General features: G+C 47.8%; 1 protein-coding gene across 5 annotated transcripts in view; it reads left to right on the top strand.

The window, feature by feature from the left end:
- PELO (pelota mRNA surveillance and ribosome rescue factor) overlaps positions 1–20758 on the top strand; it is a 41658-nt gene that overhangs the window by 6992 nt on the left and 13908 nt on the right. For 2 of the 5 annotated variants that reach the window (XM_085880976.1, XM_085880979.1), the window contains exons 3-9: positions 3707–3799; positions 7680–7830; positions 8171–8261; positions 8806–8969; positions 9181–9241; positions 19323–19492; positions 20166–20298. In XM_085880976.1, coding sequence (XP_085737102.1) covers positions 3707–3799; positions 7680–7830; positions 8171–8261; positions 8806–8969; positions 9181–9241; positions 19323–19492; positions 20166–20298 — 863 coding nt within the window. The remainder of the gene's footprint in view (positions 1–3706; positions 3800–7679; positions 7831–8170; positions 8262–8805; positions 8970–9180; positions 9242–19322; positions 19493–20165; positions 20299–20758) is intronic. The other 3 variants (XM_085880977.1, XM_085880978.1, XM_085880980.1) reach the window with 3 other exon arrangements.

The raw sequence follows: 20758 nt of genomic DNA, 5'->3' as shown, positions 1-20758 counted from the left end.
CTTCTTCTTCTTCTTCTTCTTCTTCTTCTTCTTCTTCTTCTTCTTCTTCTTCTTCTTCTTCTTCTTCTTCTTCTTCTTCTTCTTCTTCTTCTTCTTCTTCTTCTTCTTCTTCTTCTTCTTCTTCTTCTTCTTCTTCTTCTTCTTCTTCTTCTTCTTCTTCTTCTTCTTCTTCTTCTTCTTCTTCTTCTTCTTCTTCTTCTTCTTCTTCTTCTTCTTCTTCTTCTTCTTCTTCTTCTTCTTCTTCTTCTTCTTCTTCTTCTTCTTCTTCTTCTTCTTCTTCTTCTTCTTCTTCTTCTTCTTCTTCTTCTTCTTCTTCTTCTTCTTCTTCTTCTTCTTCTTCTTCTTCTTCTTCTTCTTCTTCTTCTTCTTCTTCTTCTTCTTCTTCTTCTTCTTCTTCTTCTTCTTCTTCTTCTTCTTCTTCTTCTTCTTCTTCTTCTTCTTCTTCTTCTTCTTCTTCTTCTTCTTCTTCTTCTTCTTCTTCTTCTTCTTCTTCTTCTTCTTCTTCTTCTTCTTCTTCTTCTTCTTCTTCTTCTTCTTCTTCTTCTTCTTCTTCTTCTTCTTCTTCTTCTTCTTCTTCTTCTTCTTCTTCTTCTTCTTCTTCTTCTTCTTCTTCTTGTTCTTCTTCTTCTTCTTGTTCTTCTTCTTTTTCTTCTTCTTCTTCTTCTTCTTCTTCTTCTTCTTCTTCTTCTTCTTCTTCTTCTTCTTCTCCTTCTCCTTCTCCTTCTCCTTCTCCTTCTCCTTCTCCTTCTCCTTCTCCTTCTCCTTCTCCTTCTTCTCCTTCTCCTTCTTCTTCGTTTCTCCAATGTCAGAGGCATTCACTCCAACTTTTCTTTTGTTCAACTTAACCCACCTGACCTGCTGGTTCTATCTGAGTGTCTGTTGGACAGAGGCATATCCTCCGTTTTTTCAAGTTACCTGGTTACATTTTTCACAGATTTGATCACCCTCCTCCTTATGGTCTTGGTATCTATGTTGAGGACTCCCTACCTTTAGCTGGTGAAAATTCTCTTGAAAGTGGCTCTCATGAGTTCGTGTTTCCACCTTGCTCTCCTGCATTCAACAACATATCTGTTCTTTCTAAATATCTGATTACAGATCATTTCAACAGGGCATTGGAGCTCAAAGGTGAAGCTCAATTAGTTGCTTTGGATATCTCGAAAGCGTTTGATAAAGTGTGGCACAAGGGTCTGCTCCACAAGCTTCAGCCGTATTGTGTATCTGGAGTGAAGCATTCAATCATTTTCACTTTCCTTACAAGTTGCAAGATGATGGTGGTACTTGAGGGTCAATCTTCTACTTGCTCCGTCAATTCTGGTGTTTCACATAGCTCTGTCCTTGGTCCCACTCTGTTCCTTGTTTATGTCAATGATCTTCCTGATTAATGTTTTGTCTCAGCTAGCCATGTATGCTGATGACTCCTCACTATACTGTACATCTGCTGATTCACTCAACACTACTCATAATGAGATTGTAGTTTCACTAGACAATGATTTAGACTTTAGAGACTGTGTTAAAGTGGGGGCATGACTAGCTGGTAACCTTCAATGCAAAGAAAACTAAATTGTTGTCCATGTCTCGCTCTAGAAACAGGTCTTTCCCTTCTGTGCACATGGGATCTTCAACCTTAACATAATCATCTGAGCTTTGGATTCTTGGTCTGGACATCTCATCTAACCTCCGTTGGGATAAGTCCATTTCTGGTATTTCTGGGAGTGCTTACAAGTGAGTTTGTTGTCTTTATCAAGCGCAGAGGTATTTACTTCCTGATGCTGTTTTGTTCCTGTATAAGACAACGATGCATCCCCTCATGGAGTATGTGCCGCATTTTCGCTGGAGCACCAGGCCTGTCACTTATCTTTACTTGATAGGCTCCAGAAACGCATAGTGAACCTTGTTGGTGTGGAGATGGGTTAAACTCTTCCACCGCTCTCTCTCACCATAGGTCAGTTGCCACTCTTAGTTTGTTCTGCAGATTTTTTCATGGCAAATGTTCTGCTGGACTTTCTCACTTGGTTCCTCCTGGAAGAGTGTTTTGACGCAAGACTGTTTGCCATCTCTGCACACCCATGCACTCACTATAGCTGATCCAAAGTGTAGAAAGAAAGGCTGTGCAAATAGTTTTATCCCTCATGCTGTCTCGCTTTGGAATTCCCTTCCTGTAAAATGGTATTATTCCAACGCCGTTACTCCTTCTATCCCCACCCATGTGCATCAGCTTGTATCCTCCTACCAACCTCCTCACCTTGTCTCCTTTCATCTGGTTGACTGCACATACAGCACTTCCAACCTCCTTCTCTGAATCATTTCTACCACTTCGACTCCTCTCCCCTCCATTGATCCCACATTCAAACTACCTAGCCGGACCTCCCTTCTGAACTGCTGCACACCTGGCAGAGCCAGTACCATCTTGATCAGTTTGGTACGCTCTGGTTATCAATCAGTAGCGCAGCCTGGGCTGACCTGCTGGACCTAGTACCCCAGCCTGTTATCTTAATCCTGTGTGCACACACACACACACACACACACACACACACACACACACACACACACACACACACACACACACACACACACACACACACACACACACACACACACACACACACACCGCTCTTTCTCCACTCAGTCCCCGCCCCTCTCCCTCTACACCCATCTCCTCTCCTCCACTGTCGAGGCACTCATCCCTACCTCCACCTCACTCACTCCCTCTTCTCTTCCTCCCCCACCCCACTTACTCCATCCCCCTTCTCTTCCTCTCCTTCCTTTTGTCCCCGCTTTCCCCGCTCTCCTTAATACATTGAAGTTGTGCTTATTCAGCTTACAAGTGAATGATTTTCACAAATTAGAACAGCCACTCAGTAGAGTGCATACCTCCACCTGGCTGATTAGTTTTCGTTTTGTCTCCCACTGATAGGCTGGATCTGGATTCGATCTGGTCAACCTCAACTAAAATTTAATAGGCTTACTCTTGTCACTAAACCAACTCAACCACTTCTACACGGTAAACTAACTCGCCTACTCTTCGTGAAAGACACCTTATGGTCTTTAACGTCCCCAAACTAATGCTAGCAGACATGACATACAGCTTAACGACCGAGGGATGTGAACTTTTTGATGCAGTGTTCAGTCTGTGAAGCACAAATATGATAGTTTCTCGTCAGGTTGGGAACCGAAACTACATGGGAAAGCTCAAAAGTGTTACTTATGCGCTATCCTGTTGCACCAATTATTCCACGTAAAGGGCTCTCTTTGTGGTTTATGCCAAATCCATTTTGGCGGCTGTTACTTCACAGGAAAATGAAAGTCTGGAGAAGTCAACCATTCTGGTTGAAGTCAACCATGATTGAGAGAAGAAGAGGAAGAGGCAGACCATAAATGTGCTGGATAGATGGGATAAAGGCTGCAACCAAGCTTTCTTTACCAGAGCTTTGGCAAGCAGTAGTGCAGGATAGGGATATTTGGAGAAATCTGAAAATGAATGTCACCAGACATCAGACGTGACTTGACGGAACGAGATAACTCAATAATATACCACAAGGGATTACTAATGCTTGCATCAATCGATTGGTTCTGAAGTTTTTTGAAATGAAAGTTGAAGTGATGAAGAATGGAGATTTACCTTCTCAAAGTTTGTAGGATGCGTTATTCGTGTCACAATTGGATAATTTATTAACTGTTTGCTTAAAAAAAACAATCTTTGTTCCAGACAAGTAACTCTGATACCTGATGAGTCGGAAGACATGTGGCACACATACAATCTCGTCCAATCAGGAGACAGTCTACGGGCCTCTACCTTCCGGTTCGTTCGTGTAACGTTTGTTTTGTGTTTGTTGTTACGTTGTGTAATTGTTCCCTTGTGCTGAAATGCGATTTGGATTTGAACTCGAGCTTTTCAAAAAAAATGTGCTGGTGCTACTTTCTCTTTAATACTGATCAAAGTGGAGTGTAGAAACTCAAAGTGGAGCTTGTACACAGGGTAAAGATATCAGTGGAAACCGATCTACGTTAATGCGAGTGTCTACAATGATATGACATCAGATGGAAAAGTATTTTATGGGATTTCCACCAAGGCTACGAGTATGATGAACCATAAGTTCAACTAGGAACACGAAACTGGCCGACAAATGGAGATTGGCAAATCTTAACGAGGATTTGGGGTAACTCATCGTTACATGCTGTTTAACTGGAGCATATTGTATTTTAGTGTGTGTTTAATTGCTTAACATTTGCTGAAACGCTCTTTCAATAAAATGAACTTGAGGGATTAAGTGAAAAAGAAATGTCGAGATGCCGAAAATGTTTAAATATCATTCTTCATCCAACCCTTCATGACCTTTTTTTAGTCTCACCACGAAGTGTGTGTGTGTGTGTGTGTGTGTGTGTGTGTGTGTGTGTGTGTGTGTGTGTGTGTGTGTGTGTGTGTGTGTGTGTGTGTGTGTGTGTGTGTGTGTGTGTGTGTGTGTGTGTTTTCGCTGTAAAAATGTTTTTCTTTGCAACCGCTTGGCCGATCAGTGCGAAACTTTAACATACGAGGGATTCCCCATGGAGAATATTTTCTTGCTAACCCTGACGTCATAGGTCACATGGTGTGGCAGCCCTATTGGATTAAGGGAAAAAAAATTGGATGTCATTTTCTCTGAAAACACTCAACGAAAAAGATTGAAACTTGGCATATGTCATCAACTCCCCATGGGGTATATAGGGTGAAAACGATGACTTCATCGGTGTTCCAGCCATAATTTGTTGAATTGAAATCTTTATTCTAAAAATCTGAAACTTCTTGTATCTGATCTATGACCGGAAGCGAGTGAAAAATTTAATTCATGATGTTCATAACCCGTGCCAAAAAACTGTGACATAATCGGGTATATGGATAATACGGGTATATGGGCCACAATAGCAGTGGGCCATAATAGTCGCGTGTGCAGTTAATGATGGTATTTTTGTTCAGAATGAGTGCGCGAGGTGAGACTATGCGCTCAACGAGTGCCGTTTTCGTTTTTTTTTTTTAGTTTTTACTTGTGTAGTTATATATATTTTTTCTATACAAGATCTAGACTGTTGGAAGAGTGAGGTGAAGGGGTAAAAGGCTGACTGTGGGAACAGTTGGACACACACAGAGAGAGAGAACGAGAGAGAGAGAGAACGAGAGAGAGAGAGAGAACGAGAGAGAGAGAGAGAGAGAACGAGAGAGAGAGAGAGAACGAGAGAGAGAGAGAGAACGAGAGAGAGAGAGAGAGAGAACGAGAGAGAGAGAACGAGAGAGAGAGAACGAGAGAGAGAGAGAGAGAGAGAGAGAGAGAGAGAACGAGAGAGAGAACGAGAGAGAGAACGAGAGAGAGAACGAGAGAGAGAGAGAGAGAAAGAGAGAGAGAGAGAGAGAGAGAGAGAGAGAGAGAGAGAGAGAGAGAGAGAGAGAGAGAGAGAGAGAGAGAGAGAGAGAGAGAGAGAGAGAGAGAGAGAGAGAGAGAGAGAGAGAGAGAGAGAGAGAGAGAGAGAGAGAGAGAGAGAACGAGAGAGAGCGAGAGAGAGAGAGAGAGAGAGAGAAAGAGAGAGAGAGAGAGAGAACGAGAGAGAGAGAGAGAGAGAGAGAGAGAGAGAGAGCGAGAGAGAGAGAGAGAGAGAGAGAGAGAGAGAGAGAGAGAGAGAACGAGAGAGAGAGAGAGAGAGAGAGAGAGAGAGAGAGAGAGAGAGAGAGAGAGAGAGAGAGAGAGAGAGAGAGAACGAGAGAGAGAGAGAGAGAGAGAGAGAGAGAGAGAGAGAGAGAGAGAGAGAGAGAGAGAGAGAGAGAGAGAGGAAGAGAGAGAGAGAGAGAGAGAGAGAGAGAGAGAGAGAGAGAGAGAGAGAGCAAGAGAGAGAGAGAGAGAGAGAGAACGAGAGAGAGAGAGAGAGAACGAGAGAGAGAGAGAGAGAACGAGAGAACGAGAGAGAGAGAGAGAGAGAGAGAGAGAGAGAGAGAGAGAGAGAGAGAGAGAGAGAGAGAGAGAGAGAGAGAGAGAGAGAGAGAGAGAGAGAGAGAGAGAGAGAGAGAGAGAGAGAGAGAGAGAGAGAGAGAGAGAGAGAGAGAGAGAGAGAGAGAGAGAGAGAGAGAGAGAGAGAGAGAGAGAGAGAGAGAGAGAGAGAGAGAGAGAACGAGAGAGAGAACGAGAGAGAGAGAGAACGAGAGAGAGAGAGAGAGAACGAGAGAGAGAGAGAGAACGAGAGAGAGAGAGAGAACGAGAGAGAGAGAGAGAACGAGAGAGAGAACAGTAACCTGCAAGTAAGAGGGTTGGGTTAGGTAGGATTTATGAGAGTAGAAAGGATGATATGAGGTAGTTAGTGGTGCACTGCTTGCTTTTGAAGCCCTAGAGGGAAGAACAAGATAGAACAGCCTCAGGAAACTGGAGAAATCATTTTGAGGTTTACAAAAAGCTGAGGTTTTTGCTAGTTTTATCCACGAGGGGATTTCTGGAAAAACATGCACATCCTGGAATTGTTGGGGAGACGTCAGAGAGCTAAGATCAGAGGGATCTTGACTGGAGGAAAGTATTACGGACCAGTCTCTTATTTTTCTTAGATTTAATTCTGATTGATTCAGGTTACATAGTTTGCAGAATAATAAACTTTAGAACTCCACAGGCTAATCAGGTAGTAATGCTTGCTGTGAAGTGTTAAGTTTCCGGACACAGGATAAAAGGAGTAATTGAAACGTCACTCAGTAAAGTGCATGCTTCCACCAGGCTGAACAGTTTACATTTTCTATCCCACTGATAGGCTGGATCTACATCCGGACCTGAACCAAAATCTAATTGGCTTGTTCTTGTCACCTAACCAACTCGTCCACTGAGTTTTGTCATAACTCGTCCACAACTTTTTGAAATATTGTGTTATATATCGTTTTTGGTCCCATCTCTCAATTATTAAGGAGAGGAGGAGATTGGGACCATACTCTGTGCAGAGCGTTGGTGCTGCTTAAGCAGTCTCCTTGGCTATTGGGCACAATCCTGGACGGGTCGCCACTCCGACAGAGTATACCAGCATGCTGGCACTCATTTTGCCGACCTCGGAAGGATGACAGGCCAAGTTAACCCCACCTGGTATTAATTCAACAGCTGAGCGGGATTTGAACTCAGGACTCTCGGATCCAAAGCCTACCACCCTAACCATTAAGCCAGCAACAGGCATATTAAGAATCACTTGAAAAAAATAAAAATATCTATCTTATCTGGATCCGGATCTTCACCAAAAGTGAATCAATTTGGTCTTGTCACACACCTAACCTGTCCACCGAGTTTCGTCCAAATCCTTCCATAACTTTTTGAGATATCGTGCTCACAAACAGCCAGATAGAGGTGAAAACATAACCTCCATCCGTCTTCGGTGGCGGAGGTAACAACATCAACAACAGTGGGGAAAAAAAAACTTGGAACGTGAGTAAATGGGAGAGAAGGATGAAGTACAGCAACAAGGTGTCAGGCTTTGTTCTCCCAAGTGGCTTCTCTATGAACGATAATGCATTCATATAATATCAATGGCCTTTTACTGTGACATTATACTGACAGTGAGCGAAACTACTGCAGCTGTTTTATATTTCCTTTCGATGTTGAGTTCCATCATGATCATGTTTATTATTTGGTCTTGTTCTCATGGTCCTTTTGGATAACCATATACAGTAGTCCTCTCTTCGGTTGCACACCCAGGAAGGTACAGACGGAGAGCGCGACGGGTAGTGTGGGCAGCAGTCGGGTGCGTACCGTACTGACCATCTCGGTGGAGGCGGTGGACTTTGACAGTCAAGCCTGTCTTCTGCGTGTGAAGGGGAAAAATATACAAGAGAACCCTTACGTCAAGGTATCTGCTTTCCAAGCATTATATATCATAACGTCATGAAAGAAAATCGCTGTGCTTTATGACGTCACATAATTTCTTCCAAAGACTTGTGCAACAAACAATGAAATTACTTATGATTTATCACAAATAATCAGACGATTTGTTTACCTGTTGAATGCTTTTAAGTTCACATTCCTGGAGCCTGTTTTACCTGGATAAAGACATTCTGAGAACATCGGTGTACCTTTACATTGATTAGAAAGATGTTGGTAGATGATGGAACACAGGATGTACGATTTGAATCTGGGATCGCAGCAACATCAGTCATTTGTCCAGTCGGTAATGCTAATCTCTGTTACAGCTTGGGGCCTATCATACGATAGAGCTGGAAATCAACAGGAAGTTTACATTGGCAAAGAAACACTGGGATTCTGTTGTACTGGAGCGCATCGGTAGGTACTGCGAAGGGTACTCGAGCATGTATAGTTTTCTCAAAGCCTTCTCTTGCTCTTTGTGCAAAACAGAATGATAACACTTATTTAGTGTTCTAGTTATTATTAATATTATATAATTTGGCATTATTGTCTTTTTTTGGTGTTGTCAGTTTGTTAAGTTATTGGCATACAAAATGGAAGAAGGGCAGGTGGTGGACAGCCAACCGGATAGATCCTTTTTTTTTTAAAACCAGTTAGTATGCTTTCATTTTGTCTATCTAACCATAAAACATTAAGTAAGCAAAGCCTTTGGTTTTACATGATTGTGTTTTTGTGCATTGTTCAGTGGCGGTAAACCATTGTCTCAATCCTTTTTGGGTTTTCAAAGTGGTACATCCTTTAAGATGTAATGAATCGGCTTCAAGAACCCACCATAAGTGAAAGGAAAAACAGTTTGAGAAAAAGTCAAGAATCCTAAAACTTGAATCCACTTTGATAGCTTAATAATAATATCTTGGAATTTTATTCTTAGTTTCTTTGCTCTTTTCTTATGATTATTCAGATCAGGCATGTGATCCGGCAAGTAGTGCCGACCTTGCAGCCGTGGTCTTGCAGGAGGGTCTGGCACATGTGTGCCTCGTCACCGCGAGCATGACTATAGTACGGGCCAAAGTAGAGACCAGTATTCCTCGCAAGCGCAGAGGGAGTTGCACCCAGCACGACAAGGTAACCCTTCCCTTGCACAAGACCTTGCTTTGCAAGGCAATTGCCATGAGAAGGTCAAAATGACGTATAAAACATACAACTGTTCTTACTTCGGCATCGTGTGAGCATGTACTGTATGAAATATTTTCTACAACATGCTTGACTAATTTAAGTCATTTCAAGCACGTTTAGATCTTCTGGCACTAAATGAATTCATTTTTTTTCTCACTAGGCCCTGGAGAGATTCTACGATGCTGTGGTTCAGGCGATTATACGTCACATAAACTTTGAAGGTATGGCCCTGACAGATTGAATAAGAATCTCTCTCTCTCTCTCTCTCTTCCTCCTCCTCCTCCTCCTCCTCCTCCTCCTCCTCCTCCCCTCCTCTCCTTCTCTCCTCTCTCCTCTCTCCTCTCTCCTCTCTCCTCTCTCTCTCTCGTGCCGGCGATAGAGTTTGCCTACTTTTCGCAAAGGACATTGTGGGGATCTTTAATGTCAGCAAATGGGACACCCAGTTTAACGTTCATCCGAGCGTCAGCACACACATTGATGAATCACCCCGCCTGTGAAACATCAGGATGACAGTTTATCGCTAGGTCGGCTGTCAAACCCAGGTTGGACAGCTTAGAGGGCAGTGTGTGTACTTCTAGGCTATCCTGTCAGCCATGATAATAATAATAAATATAAATGGCTTCTCTGATCATATACATATTGTTGCGAATTCGCGCCCGCCGGCGTGCGAATGGCCACGCAACTCGAATCGCGGCACGTCGCCCACCGGACGGACAATTCTGTCGTGACCCTCTCGGAACAACGCCGGGAGCTTGTCACGGGTGGGGGTTTAACCTCACCACGATCGTGCCAATTGCCCACCCATGCAGGATAGGGTTGCTCGCCAAATTCGATCTACCAAAGTACCTGCGCGAATGGTCGACCGGGTGATCGTACCACACCACAGGCCGACTCCGGACACGAACTGCTTAAGCGGTCCGTTCCGTGCTACAGTGATAACCGAGCGGTGTTATCGTCGGCCTCGACGGTTCCGATTAATTACCGGGATGTTGCACCCTCTACGAACCCCTTACGTGAAGCAGGATGAAGAGTCAATAGAGAAAAGACAAAGCGAAACGGGCACAGTTCAACAAGCAAGCATTTTATTTCCCGGCACACGGAAAGCACGTATATACAGCCATACAGAATCAAAATGCACATAAAGCAAATGTAAGAGTTAAAACCGACTACGCGCACACACGGCAACACTTATACAGTTTTACTTCACAGACGGCGCCAACACACATTTACACAAAAGCAAAGGAAAGAAGCCACCGTCACAGACAACGAGGAAGACAGGCCCATAGGAGAAATGTGCGCGTGACCTGGAGGAGCGGCCAGGTCCGCAAGACCGGGGAGGTCTTACCCGCGTTGGCGGGAAAGCCGCAAATGTGGCCGCGCCGCTGTGCCCCGACTCCGTGCCCCTTGGCGGGTTTCGTTGGCACCACGTTTGGGGTGGGGTGGGAACGGGGTCCCCTTTTGCGGCGCGCTGGGGAAAGGGGGGAATTGTTGATGCCCTGGGGGAGGGGAGTGGCTGGCTGGCTTGGGTCCCACGACGAGACGAGCGATCCCCCACACCGCAACCTCGTCGCCGACCGCCGTCCTTGTTGCCTCGGACCCGAGCTCCCTTGCTTGCAGTTCCACCGTGCGCACTCGACTCAACTCCGCCAACACAATGCTCCTTGAACCCAAGAGCAACCTCTCGACTACACTCTCCAAGCAACTCCAAAACCCAACTCTCTCCAATTCGCCTTTCGCTCGCCTTTTTATTGGTGGCAGGAGCAGCCAATATGCAAATTTTAGTATCAGAGCATGATTGGAGGCGGGACCACGCCGCCCCCCCGGTCAGCCATTGGTCGGGCAAAAATGGGCCTGAACCTCTCCTGATCCTAAAATTTGCATATACGGACTTCACATACACACGCTTGGAGGCGGGGCCAAGCCGCCCCACGCCCGCCAATTGGACGGAGGAGAAGTGGGCGTGAAGCGTTACTGATCCGAATTTTCCCCTCGGAAAGGCCGCCATTCGCGCTCGCGGCTCGGTGCGTTCGGCACCAATCGCCGAACGGGTCCGAGACAGCCCGATGTTCAGTGTTCACAGGTGGTGCGGGAATGGCCGTAGAAGCGATGATGTGGGATGAATTCGTGAAGGTAAAGGCAAAGGTGGTGGAGGGTCTTCTGTGGTGAGGGTTGGCGTTGTGGTTGTTGTCTGCGGGTTGGAGCGTGGTTGTAGTTAGTGACGATGGCTGGCGTGGTGGTTAAGATGGTTGTTGTGTGATGGCGGTTGAGACGTGGTTGGTTCAAAATAACGACAGAAAAGAAAAAATGGCTAACTCAAAGCGTCGCAGCCCGGATGAATCGCATAAAGCCCCTCTATACAACGGGTTGGGGCTAACTACACATGTACCTATCGAGATATCTCACCTGAGGGCCCTTTATGGTGTAATGCGAATTTCCACAGCCGTAACACTACCCCCTCCCCTTTTTACAGACTCGTCCCGAGTCGTCAAATTTTCGTGTGCCATCATGTGTAGTTCTCCCCTAATACGTTTTACCTACGGATCCCTGAGTGCGACATTCATGGTATTCCTGTCCCCAAAATAAATAATGTGAAGGCTGAGTAACTAATTAACAAACACACTCATTCAGACAACTTAAATAAAATTGCCGGCGCTAAGACAGACATGTCGGGGGCGCACTCATATTTACAGTACATCTTACTTACAAATTCTACACTAAACCATGGCCCAGGATCAATGGACTCTGCAGGGAGCAAAACAAAAGTCAACGGTGAACCGGCGCACGGACCGCTACTGCAGGCCCGTGTTGTAGCTGCCAACAGGACAGTCCGTACAACTTGCGACGATGATCCCTGGCGCACATGGAAATGAACAGGGGGGGGGGCAAGCAAAATTGAACGGGGGCAAACTGATGATGTGGGCAGTGGGCATGGCAAAGGCAGCAGGCAAATACAGCCTGCAGAACAAGGCCGTTGCAGGCAAACACAGCCGGCAGACGATCCGACCGGCATGGGCCTTGCAGAAAACAGCTGCAGACGATCCGGCCGGTACAGGCCTCACAGCAAAACAGCCAGCCGATGAAGTGGGCCGGCACAGGCCTTGAAGTAACACAGCCAGCCGATTAAGTTGGCCAGCCTTTGCCTTTCAGATGGAGGTTGGTGGAGGGAGTGCGGTGGTGCTGGCCACTCAGAAGGCGGACTCAGACCTGCCGACTGTCTCCCTCCCACCTATCGCCTTTGCCTGTCACTGTCTATACCCACTCCCTTAATTTGTCAAAACCCAATTTAGCCCCAACTTATTTTTATGTTGCTTTTATTTTTACTTCCCCCCACTATAACTCGTCCCCTAACCCCCTTTATCGTTCTTCTTCGGCTCACTTATCGTCCCCTAGCCTACTCCCAACCCCTACGTTCCCTTCCTGGAGGGGAATGAGGGAGAGCTAGCGTCCTGTGTCGAGGCCCAACGAAGCCTCAGGATGGCCTCCCCAGACTCAGCAGTCTTAACCCAAAGCGGATCCAGCGGCCCACAACGAGAGCGAAGGGATGGATGGTGCGGAGGGGTACACTTCCTATCTACCCTATCCATTAACCTTAAACTACCCCGGGGCTTTCAACAAACGCCTCTCGCTTAATGTATTGGTTCTATCAACCCAGATTCCCGTCGCCTGTGTTGGTGTCCTCACAATTTCGGGCCTCGCCCCCCAATTTTCTCTCCGTGCCCTCACACGGTCTCATGGCTGGGACGCGTGGCTCCCTTGGCAGGCACTACCCTCTGCCGATTCTCCAGCTATGGCACCCCCGGGCACGACACTGCCTCCGAGCCTACCAGCTCCCGAAACACCGGGGAGTGCCCTCCTTGGCGACTCCCCTGAAACGCTCACGTGGCAGGCTGGCTTCCCGGGCCTCTTTCCGAGGGTCACCCGTGCCCACAACACTGCCCACGCGGCTAATGGCGCCCCGGGCCCCCGCATCATGCGGGCGCACCCGTGCCCACTACGCTATCCCGGCCCCCCATGGGCCCTTGGCCTACCACGGCCGACTAGCCCGGTGCCCGGGGTACCCACTCAGCGATACTCACCTTTCACGGCCACACTCCCAGCCCGTCAACAGGGCTCCTGCACCCCTCCAAACGGGTTTCGAGCCTACTTCCCCACCAACAACAAAACGACCTCCATTTTGTCAATCTGACTAACCCAGTAACTCACTCTACACTGACCCCGGGGTCCCTTGGGCGGGAGTCACTCCTTCCCCCAATCACTCATCGCACCATGCATTCCACATTCGCTCCATGCACACAGACCCGCTGGCCTCACTCACTCACCAAGCACATGTTTCCACTTCACACTTCTCAACACACCGCTGAATCTCTGCCATCCTGCTCACTACATCCCCTAACTAATTCGTGCTCCCACGTCATCCCTTACACTACAGCACGTTCCTTTTAACACTTCGTAGCTAAGCTACGTCCCCACTACACATCCAAAGTCTGTCTCTGTCCTCAAATCATTTCCCCTCCTAAATCTCACTAAAATCTCTCTAACTAATCCATTCCACGGGCCCCATGAGGACTTACCCCTGCCCCATGAAGCTGGTCTAGCTAACACTAACCCATCCCCCTAACTAGTGGTGTCCTGTGCCCAGGCCAAGGGGTCTTCCACCCCTTGCCCAGGGATCCTGTTCACCCGAAAGCGAGGCTTGCTATTTTTTTTTCATCACGCAGCACCAGCGTGGCAACTTGCAACCTGCGCACCAGCGCGGCAATTCGCAGCCGCGCTCCTTTGGTGTGACGTCATGGCAGCTGTTCACGTCCCTCGTCCCTCTTGGACGGTACCATCCGGCAGGGATTCACTCTCCTGCCGGATTCCAACCATACACACAGCCATGACGTCACCCGGCGCATAAAAAAAACACAAGCCACGCGTTTCGAGGGGTTCCCCACGCGAACACATGTGCTCTGCCCGTTGGAGCTTAACACACACGCCCGCGTGGAGAACCCCTCCAGTCCAAATCGGAAATCCTGTCTAAACTTTGTCTGTCGCGGGATTGGCAACATTCACCGCGCTCCTTTCCGGACCGGGTTTCACTCCCGCAAGCGCGCATGTGGCGGCCTCGTGCGTTGCACAGCACGGACCTCTCGCTCGCTGCCGTGTAAACCCGGCGCGGTCCCCAAAACAGCTCCGGCCGCTACTCGGCCCTTGTCTATCTGTCGCAGTCGTCTCCGTCGCCATTCAACCCACGCACACCTGCGTGTTACAACGCTCAGACTCCACTCCATTAAACTCGCATTCACACCGGGAGACGCGGCTGCATGCTCACGCATGCCGACCGACATCTCCCTTTCAAACCGCTCTCTCACACACACGGTCTCCCTTGCACTCGCACACGCGGTGACACTCACACGCGGTGCCTCATCCACACACGGCGTGCTGGAAAGCACGCACTTCAGCACACTTGCCACCACACCACTCACACATGGGGCCGCACACTCGGCTGTTCGCACACGCGTGCCGTTTCCTGCGCGCACGTGGTCTCTTCCACCTTCGGTGCTCCTTTCACACACGGCGTGCTTGGAAGCACGCTCTCCGGCACACTCGCGACCACATCACTCACACACGGGGTCGCTTCCACACACGGGGGCGCACACACCTTTTACCACACACACCGGGACAACCACACTGGGGATTCGTGTCACCTCTAGGGTTCCCCGGGCCTCTATACCCCCCAAGCTGCACGTGCACCCGTCCACAGCACTCTCCCCCTCGAACTCGCTCGACACGACCGAACTCACCTGGTCGTGACTCGCTTCAAGGGAGCCTAGCGTCTCCCTCCGTTCCCGAAGGAGGCCATCCAGCTGCTCGCACCGGGTCACAAAACAGTCCGCCAGCTCGCCCCCATTAAGCCTTGCTAACTCTGTGTGTGTGTTCTGTTCCTTTAACCCCGTCTTTATCATGCAGTCTCTCCTCTATTTTTTTCTATCTCCTGCGTCTCTGGCAATACTTCCATTTCCTTCTTTGTTTTTGTTACTTCCCTCGTCTCCATTTTTATTTGTCTCCTTTATTAGGGTTTGCCCTAACTGTTCCTTCATCCGACGAGTGGTGTCGATTAAGTCCTGTACCACCAACATTGCTCCTTGTGGTGCTGTCACACATCCCACCTTATTGCGTTGTTCTACTTCCTGGCTCCTTTTGAGTCGTTCCTCCCCTCGGAACTTCCTGAGTTCTTCGTTCTCCCTCCGGAGCTTTTCAATCTCCGCTGACTCCAATCTTGCTCCCCGTTTTAGTTGTTCAATTTCCAACTCACATTGTTCTTGTTTTCTGCCCCACAGTTTCTCCTGCTCTTCATTTTCCAATCTCATCGTTTCTTTCAATTGGCTCATTTCCTTCCTGTGTTTCATTCGCTGTTCTCTATCTATCTCCTCGCACTCTAGCCTTGCCTTTTCTTTCAATTGGTCAACCTCGGCTTCATGTTCCTTTTGTTTTCTATCCCATTGTTCCTCCCGTTCTTCCCTCTCCAATCTCGTATCCTTCAATCTTCTGATTTCTCCTTCCTGCTTCATTCCTTGCTCCTTCACTTTCTTCTCGTATTCCAACCTATTCTTTTCCTTTTGTCGTTCAGTTTCAAATTCATACTCTTTCAGTTTTCTATTCCACTGTCTTTCTTGCATCTCATTCTTTAATCTGGCCTTCGCTTCCAGCTGTTCGATCTGTACAGTGTGGTTCCTTAACGTTTCCTTCTCTGTTTCCGTTCTTTCCTCTCTCAACATCCTCAGCTCATTTTGTAATCCCGTCTTTGTTTTGGTGTTTCTGTAACTCAGAAGCTTTCTTTTCCAATTCCTTTCTCATCTCCGCACACTCCAACCTTGCTTTGGCTTCCAACTGTTTGATCTGTATAGTGTGTTTCCTCAACGTTTCATTTTCCGCTCTCTTCCTCTCCTCTTTCAACATCCTTAGTTCGTTTTGTAATCCTCTCTCTTTGGTTTCGTGTTTCAGTATCTCAGAAGCTTTTTCCCATAATTCCTCTCTCAATTTGCTTGCTTCTTCCTCCCTTTCTGCACAACTTTCCCATGCTTCCCTCCTCATTTCGTCCATTTTCTTCCCGTATTCCTTTAGTTGTTCCTGCCATTCCTTTTCTTCTTTTATCGTCTTTTCTAGTCTTTCTCTTTTCCGATTGCCTTCTTTTACCTCTCAATTGCAGCTGTCTCAATTCCACATCGTGTCCCCGTTTCTCCTCCTCCAACTTTGTTTTCCTTCCTTCTAACTCTTTTAACATATTCAGTTCCAGGCTTTCTTTTATCTGTTCACCTGATCTTACCTCCTCCTTCAGTTGCTTTACTTCCAAATTGTGTTCGCATTCTTTTTCTTCCAACTTTTTTTCCCATTCTTCTTCCATGTGCTTTCTGTCCCGGGAGTTACTAATTCGCTCCTCCTCCATTCTCTCGTTCAGCTCACTCGTCTCTTGTTCCCACTTATGGATCCTCATATGGAGAAATGGATTCTCTTATGGAGAAAGACAGTGGAATAGAAAACTGAAAGAGTATGAATTTGAAACTGAACGACAAGTCTATTTCCCCTATTTTTCGCTTTATTTCTTCGAACTGTGTTGACTTCTCCAATAGTTCCTTCTTTAATTGTTTTACTTCCAGCTCGTGTTTCTGCTTTTCTTTTTTGAGCTCGGTCCTCCATTCTTCCTTTAATTCTTCCCAAAGCCCGCCGATGTCCGCCTGCCTCGCCTGCCATGCCCACGTGGTTTGAAACGGCTGTTGGGAGCGCTCTCCTCGTGTCGTGCCATTCGCAGCACCATAAATAGCCGCTCGCTCCGTGCTGCGCTGAGGTGCGATCGCGCCGCCATTATGTGACCCAGTTTGCCGGCAAAGTCCGTGCTCAGGGTATGAGGGTGAGCTCCCTCTCGGATTAAAATTACAAGTACCATCCCGGGCCATGGATTCTACATTTCTACACATATACATTTCTACCCCCGGCACCCGCTCGCCTTGAAACGCCACCTTATTTCTCGTAAGGGGTTAATTTAAATTGCTCGTAATTTGGAGGGAATCGGGGGTCGCTCATCTCACCCCTGAACCGATCCCCGTGAATTTAGTTGGAGACGGGAGAGTTTGTTTCCCACTTCTGACACCAGTGTTGCGAATTCGCGCCCGCCGGCGTGCAAACGGCCACGTAACTCAAATCGCGGCACCTCGCCCACCGGACGGACAATTCTGTCGTGACCCTCTCGGAACAACGCCGGGAGCTAGTCACGGGTGGGGGTTTAACCTCACCACGATCGTGCCAATTGTCCACCCGCGCAGGATAGGGTTGCTCGCCAAATTCGATCTCCCAAAGTACCTGCGCGAATGGTCGACTGGCCGATCGTACCATGCCACAGGCCGACTCCGGACATGAACGGCTGAAGCAGTCCGTTCAGTGCTACAGTGATAACCGAGCGGTGTTATCGTCGGCCTCGACGGTTCCGATTAATTACCGGGATGTTGCACCCACTGCGAACCCCTTACGTGAAGCAGGATGAAGAGTCAATAGAGAAATGACAAAGCGAAACGGGCACAGTTCAACAAGCAAGCATTTTATTTCCCGGCACACGAAAAGCACGTATATACAGCCATACAGAATCAAAATGCACATAAAGCAAATGTAAGAGTTAAAACCGACTATGCGCACACACCTTAACACTTCTACAGTTTTACTTCACAGACAGCGCCAACACACATTTACACAAAAGCAAAGGAAAGAAGCCACCCTCACAGACAACGAGGCAGACAGGCCCATAGGCCAAATGTGCGCGTGACCTGGAGGAGCGGCTAGGTCCGCGAGACCGGGGAGGTCTTACCTGCGTTGGCGGGAAAGCCACAAATGTGGCCGCGCCGCTGTGCCCCGACTCCGTGCCCCTTGGCGGGTTTCGTTGGCACCACGTTTGGGGTGGGGTGGGAACGGGGCCCCCTTTTGCACTATCTCAGCGCGGGGGAAAGGGGGGAATTGTTGATGCCCTGGGGGAGGGGAGTGGCTGGCTGGCTTGGGTCCCGCGACGAGACGAGCGATCCCCCACACCGCAACCTCGTCGCCGACCGCCGTCTTTCTTGCCTCGGACCCGAGCTCCCTTGCTTGCAGTTCCACCGCACGCACTCGACTCAACTCTGCCAACTCAACGCTCCTTGTCCCCAAGAGCAACCTCTCGACGACACTCTCCAACCAACTCCAAAACCCAACTCTCTCCAATTCGCCTTGCGCTCGCCTTTTTATAGGCGGCAGGAGCAGCCAATATGCAAATTTTAGGATCAGAACGCGATTGGAGGTGGGGTCATGCCGCCCCCCCACCCCCCGGTCAGCCATTGGTCCGGCAAAAATGGGCGTGAACCTCTCCTGATCCTAAAATTTGCATATACGGACTTCACATACACACGCTTGGAGGCAGGGCCCTAGCCGCACCGCGCTCGCCAATTGGACAGAGGAGAAGTGGGCGTGAAGCGTGTCTGATCCGATTTTTCCCCTCGGAAAGGCCGCCATTCGCGCTCGCGGCTCGGTGCGTTCGGCACCAATCGCCGAACGGGCCCGAGGCAGCCCGACGTTCAGTGTTCACAGGTGGTACAGGAATGACCGTAGAAGCGATGATGTGGGATGAATTCGTGAATGTAAAGGCGAAGGTGGTGGAGGGTCTTCTGTGGTGAGGGTTGGCGTTGTGGTTGTTGTCTGCGGGTTGGAGCGTGGTTGTAGTTGGTGACGATGGCTGGCGTGGTGGTTAAGGTGGTTGTTGTGTGATGGCGGTTGAGACGTGGTTGGTTCAAAATAACGACTGAAAAGAAAAAAATGGCTAACTCAAAGCGTCGCAGCCCGGATGAATCACATAAAATCCCTCTATACAACGGGTTTGGGCTAACTACACATGTACCTATCGAGATATCTCACCTGAGGGCCCTTTATGGTGTGATGCGAATTTCCACAGCCGTAACAATATTATATATACAGGAAATGATGAGATAGTGAGGAGACCAGGGTATGAGGGAGAAAAATGTTTGAGAAAAGGAAGGGCAGGAGAGTTATGTAGGTGTAAGAGAAAGGGGAAGGCAAACTTGCCATTGAAATTGGTGTTCCCTCATTTTTTGTTTGTCCTTGTCACATGTTTGAATGTTTGAAAAGCATTCTTCCTCTCCTCTCCCCACAATGTTGTATGACAGGAACAGGAGTGGTTGTGAAAGAATCCAATGGCATAAGCGGCAAAACATATTTCTGGCAAGGACCCTGAAATACCTCACAAAATAACTGCTTTGCTCACTGGCCTGTGTTGTGCTACCGCAGTGGTGCGCTGTGTGGTGCTCGCGAGCCCGGGCTTTGTTAAAGACCAACTGAATGAACGATTGTTTGGACCGAGCGCACGACCCGAGACAAGGCCCCTGCAGGAGCACCGAGCCAAGTTCATCCTCGCTCACTCAGCTTCTGGTCACAAACATGCGCTCACCGGTATGAAGGTGAACTCCACCGTTCTGTGGTGCGGTGTTGGCGTAGCCAATTGAAAGTGCCTTTCCGGTGCCATATAAAATGTGATGTAGATGTTGTCATTTGGTGGGGGATGTTAAGCTGGCAGTTCTTACGGTATTCTTATGAACTTCAAAAAGAGGCAATCGGAATATACAGTAAGCCCTCCAATATTGCGGTTTCTACAGGTTCGCAGGTTCTACTGTCACAGGTTTCTACCAATCGTGGGCAACCTATTGTGTTCTGATTCTGTTATCGCAGGATTTCATTTCGACCCATCGCGGTTTTTGAGCTGAGATGAGTCATCATTTGCGTCCCATTTGTGAACGATTACCTCCCATTACGAGCCTTGTGGTTTCTCGTGCACCGTTTTTAATGAGCTCAAATGTAAAGCGATGGACAAAGTTAGTTGTACCAAAAGGCAGATAAAGGTTATGATGTTGGGTGAAAATATCGAGTTGTTACATAGATTGTTTCGAGAAGAAAATGCGGCATCTGTATGGTCCGCCATTACGGGGTCAATGATTGTCCAAGCCTTCATTATCCTTCAAACCGAATTCCCAAAAGTTCATTTTCTAACTCCATATTCGAACCTTATTGACAAACACTGAATTTCCGATACCCGGATTCGAGCCCCCATTCTCAAACTCACGTTCTTATGTGCAGCTCATGAAACTAATCGAGGTGAAGGGAGTATTGACGGAGCAGGATTTTAACACCGGTGAGACGAGATTATTCTGCAGGCCGATGCCATCTCATTCATATGTTGCTCTCCAAACAGGGAGGATCGTAGTTCAAGGTAATGTGATTTAAGGATCGTGTTACCCTTCTCCATTGTGGATTGGGAAATGCTCTGGGCGCCTTCGTCGTAAAGCTAATGCTGCTTTTCCATTAGCGGAATCGCCTTCCCCGCCCACCGTTTCCCCGCTCACCCTTTCCACCCTCCCCCCCTCCTCTAACAGCATCATCCCAAGATGAGTCTTGTGGTTTCTATTTACAGCAGAGTATAGTGTGAGTATGTAATATGTTTACCATCACCCACCTCACTGCGTTGTAATAAATTTAAAAGGTAAAACTCTTGTGTTTTTGTTTAAATTACACTATTTATTGTATTTACAAGTTCATTTCAATGTTAACATGCTGTATATAAATGTACATGTTTATTTCAATAATAATGTGTTTATTTATGGCTACCGTCGATCTTCCTCGATATTTTCTCCAAGTCAGGGACTGCACCCCCTCTTCCCATTGGCCCTTGA

The sequence above is a fragment of the Eptatretus burgeri genome, chromosome 5, assembly GCF_056783735.1.
Source record: "Eptatretus burgeri isolate ZD-2024b chromosome 5, Ebu_testis_v1, whole genome shotgun sequence".
Lineage (NCBI taxonomy): Eukaryota > Metazoa > Chordata > Myxini > Myxiniformes > Myxinidae > Eptatretus > Eptatretus burgeri.
The sequence above is the reverse complement of the archived record's forward strand: the minus strand, read 5'-3'. Positions and strand labels throughout refer to the sequence as shown.